Source organism: Paramisgurnus dabryanus, chromosome 4 (genome assembly GCF_030506205.2).
Source record: "Paramisgurnus dabryanus chromosome 4, PD_genome_1.1, whole genome shotgun sequence".
Classification (NCBI taxonomy): Eukaryota; Metazoa; Chordata; class Actinopteri; order Cypriniformes; family Cobitidae; genus Paramisgurnus; species Paramisgurnus dabryanus.
In genome coordinates this window covers 25440185-25446184 of record NC_133340.1, presented here as the reverse complement: position 1 = coordinate 25446184, position 6000 = coordinate 25440185, and the positions used below count along the sequence as shown (strand labels likewise).

At 39.4% G+C, this 6000-nt stretch overlaps 1 protein-coding gene across 6 annotated transcripts in view; it reads left to right on the top strand.

Moving 5' to 3' along the window:
• Positions 1 to 358: 358 nt before the first annotated feature.
• Positions 359 to 6000, top strand: part of lef1 (lymphoid enhancer-binding factor 1) — a 47436-nt gene continuing 41794 nt past the window's right edge. For 2 of the 6 annotated variants that reach the window (XM_065295364.2, XM_065295362.2), the window contains exons 1-3: positions 359 to 1106; positions 2300 to 2366; positions 3236 to 3360. In XM_065295364.2, coding sequence (XP_065151436.2) covers positions 900 to 1106; positions 2300 to 2366; positions 3236 to 3360 — 399 coding nt within the window. In that variant the 5' untranslated portion in view covers positions 359 to 899. The remainder of the gene's footprint in view (positions 1107 to 2299; positions 2367 to 3235; positions 3361 to 6000) is intronic. The other 4 variants (XM_065295366.2, XM_065295361.2, XM_065295363.2 and 1 more) reach the window with 4 other exon arrangements.

Sequence of the window (6000 nt, the reverse complement as noted above, 5' to 3'; positions counted from 1 at the left end):
ATATGTATTTTCTTTTTATTGTTTTTCTTATTTGCATTAATTTGTAGGCTATAGTGCAGATAGATTAATCGCTTAAAACTAAAGTGATCCGTGATATTTATTTAAGCACCGATTGATTATTGTTATTTAATGTCCCAAAAATGTTTTTAGCATTTTTAATCGAAATACTCTGACTTATTTTTGATTATTTTAAACATTTCTTTATTCAATCCAAGACGTTTTATTGGCACCGTTTAATAACATTGCATGAGTTTGCTGAACTTCAACCTTTCTGTTTACAACAATCCCAAAACCAAGCAAAGAAGCATTTGTGTCTTCTACCTCCTTGCCGTAATGTTTACCCCTCTGCCCATTTGTTGGAAAAGATGCATAAAATCCCCTCTTTGCTTTGCTTTGCTCGGGAGTGTCGGTGTGCGCGAGTGTGTGTGGTGTCAATCAGACCGGCGGCTTGTGTTTCATCTCTGTACTCAAGATCAGGGGGAGGAGTGCAAGTCCTACACCCTCTCCAGCCCAACATTACTCGCAGTCTCTGCTGGGCTCATTTCTGAAGAGAGACACCTTTTTACCCAAGAAACCAAACGGGAATGACACACAGCAACTGAGGGACAGCACTTTTTTCTGGTAAATCACGCCACGGAAACGGAGTGTCCTGCATTCTGCCAAACTTCAACTTCTGACACAGTTTTACCCCAAAGGAGCCGCTTTGAACTTCAACACCCGACCGGCGATTTCTATTTTATTTCCCACCTGGATTCGCAGCGTCACGCAGGTACGCGCACTCCCAACGCCCGCACGCGTGTTTGGAACGCGCACGCCGCCGAAAGTATCCAGGGTCGTCAGCCGCGCGAATACGGTCTGGGCTTTTTTAGGGTAAGGGGGGACTTTCGTTCACCCGAAAAATGCCGCAGTTGTCGGGCGGAGGAGGCGGCGGGGACCCGGAGCTCTGTGCCACCGACGAAATGATCCCGTTTAAGGACGAAGGAGATCCGCAGAAGGAACAGATTTTCGCGGAGATCAGTCAGTCCGAGGAGGAGGGAGACCTCGCGGAGCTCAAGTCGTCTCTGGTCAACGAGACGGAGATCAGTCCAAACGGCAACAATCACGACGTGAGTATCAAAATACACAAGCTCCCGTGGAAACTTCACGCATTAAGGATTTTAAAAGTGTGCAGTTGTTAAGAACTTGTGAAATGAGTAATTGTAGTCGCGTTACAAGTTGATGTTTTCACTTGTGTTAGCGCGTGTATGTTTCAAGGTAGAGGTGCACGTGTTAACGACAACAAACTTGTTGTTTTGTTGACGCGCTGTCCTAAAAAGCGAGTCATGAGGCCTTGTTTATCAATGCTTATTAAATAAAATTTATTTTCAACGAATAATAAAAAAATGCATTAATTATCATAAATTATTACTAATAATTTTACTGCTAATAATGATAAATTAAATTATACATTATTAAGATTTAATAAAGAAACGATTCTTTAAAGAAAAGCTTGCGACATTTAATTCCATATGCATAAATCATATTTTTGAAACTGTTATTAATATGTTCGTTTAGTTATCACCTATTTAGTCACTATGCCTCTTTAAATAAATATTTTTCTTTATATATTTTTATATAATTTAATTTTAATAGTTACAAATTTTCTTTGCTGCAATAATTCAATTTCACACAGAAGAAATAAAAATGCCGATTAACTAGAGAAAAAAGTTAATCCACAGTATTTTGTTAACGTTAGACGGTTGTCAGAGCTGTGTATTTATGTAAAATTAAATTCATTTTATTAAGGGTGTTTGATTTATTTTGTACCGTTACTACTTGGTCTTTCATATCGAGTAAAATTAATTGAAGAATAATAAAATCCTCGGGCTTGTTAATGGAAATGTATTTCCTCCTGGCATCAATAACATACAGGGTTATATCATGGCATGCTTAACACCAAACTGACGGGCTGAATGTTAATTGGGAAAGCGGTGCAGATCTCTGACTCTGCTGGAAGGCGCCCTGAGGGAGCTGAACTCCAAATCCAGTTTATTTCCCGGCACCTCTGATTCATAGTGCAGAGGGAACAGGAACAGTTGGAAAGCTTTTATTTTCCTTCATAATAAAACCACGTTTGTGGTCAGAGAAAAAAATCATTGTTTAACACTCATGTTGTCTGTCCTTATAGATGCTTTCTGCAATTGATAAATAAAACGAGCAATGTTTGTTATTTATAATATAATTCCCTCTGTGTGTGTTTCATCACTGACAGACATCAGAAATTAAGCTGTTAATATTTGTCTTCTACATTTTTGAACAGGCAGCTAGACAGTCCCAAATACCACCAGACTCTTATCATGACAAGCACAGGGACCATCCGGATGATGGTAAGTGGTGTCAACTTGAAATGTTTGTAATATTGTTCAGTTTTGGGATAAATAATTTTAGGTCGGGTTCAAATACATTTTTCATAGATTTACATGCTTTATAAAGTCATGGTGTTGTTTCATAGACATTTACATTAAACAATGGCTGGTGGTAAAACATCCCTAACTTATTTAGTTGCTGGACACGTTTGCTTTTTTAAATAATTGTTTCTTTTCCTTTTTTTAGCATTTCTTTATTTTCTTAAAATAAGATGATGAGTTTTATTTCATATTTATTAATTTTAAAGATGGCTTGGCATTAGGAATTTGACAGGTCCACAGTCTGTTTGTATTTAACACGTAGTGACACGTGCCAAGGAAACCGGGAAGTACCCCATCTTCCTGTGTCCAAACACATCGTCTGGGATGCTATTGTCAGGGGCAGCATGTTGCTGTGATGACCCGGCGTTCAATTGATCTCTGTTTGCACCTCTTGTCTTTTTACGCCGGGCAGGGCGATAGGGTCACAGTGAAGTGACTTGATTGTTTTTTCCCATTGTTCCCAGCTTGCTGTGAATTAGGATGCAAATTTTTGGATAAACACTCGTTTCAAACCCCCCTACGGTTTAGCTACTGTGAGAAACGGCAGGCTTTTCCTATTTAAATTGTGCATCTTATTGAAAAGTAGTTGTATTATTGCTTTTTAATAGAGAAATCCCTATTAATTGTTGTTGATGTGCACAAAGGGATGAATTTTTTTGCTACAACATACTTGTAGCTCAGCATCTGCCGAATGCATGAATGTAAATGTAGAAAGCAGAGTGATTTAACTTTTTAACTGTATAGAGATGCATATTTATGCAGGTCTGGTTTGTTGTTTTCTCTTCCAGGCAAACTCCAAGACTTGTACAGCAAAGGGCACTCGTACCCCAGTTACCCAGGATACATCATGATGACCAATATGAACAATGAATACATGAACAACGGCTCTCTCTCGCCTCCCATTCCCAGAATGGTGAGTGTTACCTGTTCGCTCTCCAGCCGGTTTGCTGTCTCTTATATTTTTTAAACATGGCTATAAATCACAGTTTTGTTTTAGCTTATACCAGCAATATGGTTATGATGTTAGTTTCTGATTGGCTGTATGGCAGCTTCTGTGACTAATGCTGTGACCTATATCTGAGCGACTCTTTGGTATCGGTGAAAGCGTATTTCTCACATCATCTATACGTTCTACCGTGGAGAACAAAGAAAATTAAAACATTTTGTTGCTTTGAATAGACTATCGATTCCATAGGGAGAACACCGAAGTTGGCGACAGACGTTTGTGAAGTCTGGGTATTAATGTAATTTATACATGTGCGTCTTCCCTGTTTGATTTCGTCCATCTTCTGCGCATCTGTCTCTTTCGCAATTATTCTATAAATCGACCACCGATGGGGGTGGGACGGATAAAAAATAAAAGATAGTGGATACGCTAGCAGCTGTCTGCACTAATCCTGTTTGGTAGTTTTTGTCTGGTGAAGATTCCCTGTTTGCCAGTTGAATGGTGCCTGGAAAAGGCGGCCGCTGCAGGCGGTCTGTGAGCCCAAAAAGAGAGAGAAAGCTTTCTCTGAGCTCATCACATCCATTGTTTGCGCAGCTCCTGTCTCAGTGTTTGGTTGTTTGGGTTTGATTAAAAATGATTGACCTGTAGTTTAATTTAAGCACATGGGTCATTTTTTTTCTTTAGAGTTGCAAATTAATGCATGGGGTTGTTTTTGTTTTTACATTTCGATATTAAAATGCATAGATATAGATCCAGACTAATAATTCAGATTATTTTAAACACAAAACAGCTTTGGGTCAGCAAGGTAGTGTAAGTAGAGCGTCCATGTAAGTACGTTGGGGTTTAAAACCATTGCTCTGCAAGTACATTTAAAATCCCCCAATAATAGCATTTTCTTTATACTCACTCGACAATGATTTTGCAGACGTGTTGCAGAATGTGCAACTCACCTGAATTTACTCCCTTTCTCGGCATGCACAGCCAAATCCATTTCCTCCCCAACCTCCGTGTCTCTCTCACCACTGCAGTGGCTCAAATATTCGGACACAGTATCTCCAAGGCCTGGGATCGGTTTTCAGCGAGATCAAAGGCATGTCCCGTCCCTCCCCCTTTCATTCCCCCGAAGTTTGGATTGATTTCCATTGGCCATGACATTCCGATGCCTGAAGTTCTTTTTTTTTGCCGTTGTTACCTGGTGAAACACCAGCCCTGCGTTTACAATGCCCCCATCCCATAGGTCAACTGCAATGACACGTGTGGCCGTTGGCATCACGGCACCAGTGATCCATGAAAGCTGTACATGTTGCTGTAACGCAAAGCTTATCTGATCTCTAATGGACGACATCTGGAAATGGCATCCAGTGTTCCTTTGAGATCGCTAACTTGGGGTCAGCAGATAATGTTTCCAGGTAAACAGTGGGACTGCATTGTTTTTGGTGCCTGAGCTTTGAAGCTCTTATATTTTACATTTGGATGAAATGGCGAATTGGGAATTAGGACAACCTAGGAATTTCCTCCTTTTGAAACGATTTCCCTCCCTCTTTGTACTTTTTGTAGGGTTTCGCTTATTTTTGTCCCTCTTCCGTGGAGAGTAGGACGTATGTGATGGGATCTTGGATTACATTGTACACAAAATCAGTTTCCTATCCCCTCATTTTGCCTTAAAATGAAGTTTTTTGTGAAAAGAGTTGTAAGAAGTTACGTTTGACATGTTAATTAGTTAACACATTCGTTTAAGACCTCAGACAGAAAAGCGTTTTAATGAGTTAATCTAAAGAAACTTCAGGGTTTCCCGCAGCACTTTTCAGTACCACCTTAACTAGGTCGTCCAAAAAAATTTCGACGAACAAAAGGCCGTCAAGTGCATCTCGGAGAATAGCGAACAGGGCACGTGCAACACAGACATGGTCATGGTCCGTCACTGTCTGGAGGATAACTAGCCAGTTGATAAAACATTTAATTCATTAATAATCTAGTATGTGTTCATTTTCTATCATAGTTTCTTCAAAATTTTGTTTTATTTGAGTGTTTAAAAATATATATTTTCATCATGATGCGTACACCCCGCCCCTTTGATTGCCATGCCCCCAGCCCCTCCCACACGCACAACCCTACCACCTTTACTAACAAATTTTCTGCGGGAAACCCTGAACTTTCACATCTAATTTGAAAAAAGCTGGTGACTAATTGCTTATTCGCATTATGTGAAACAGTATCTTTTTATGCCTAGTAGGTGCATCGAATCTTTCGCAGGGCATGTGACCCAAAGCGATCAATGGGTTCGTCCCTTGTGTGAACAACTTCCTCTTTGTACAATCTGTGACAATCACGTTTTCTATTAAAGAAACTCAATTGTAAATTTAGCTAAAATAGGTTAACAAAGGCTTTGTTTTAACTTGACAAGCCACTACAAAACAATTTAAAAGTCTCCTTAATTGAATGCTCAAAATATACCTGCATAAATGCCGAAGTATGGCCCATTTTGAAAGAACACATCTGAACATTTACAAAATTAACGTAAATTAATTAAACGCAAAGACTTTTTGTATTTCCTTTTAATTAAACCGAAACTATTTTCATTCGAGAGATTTGTATGTTAAACAACTA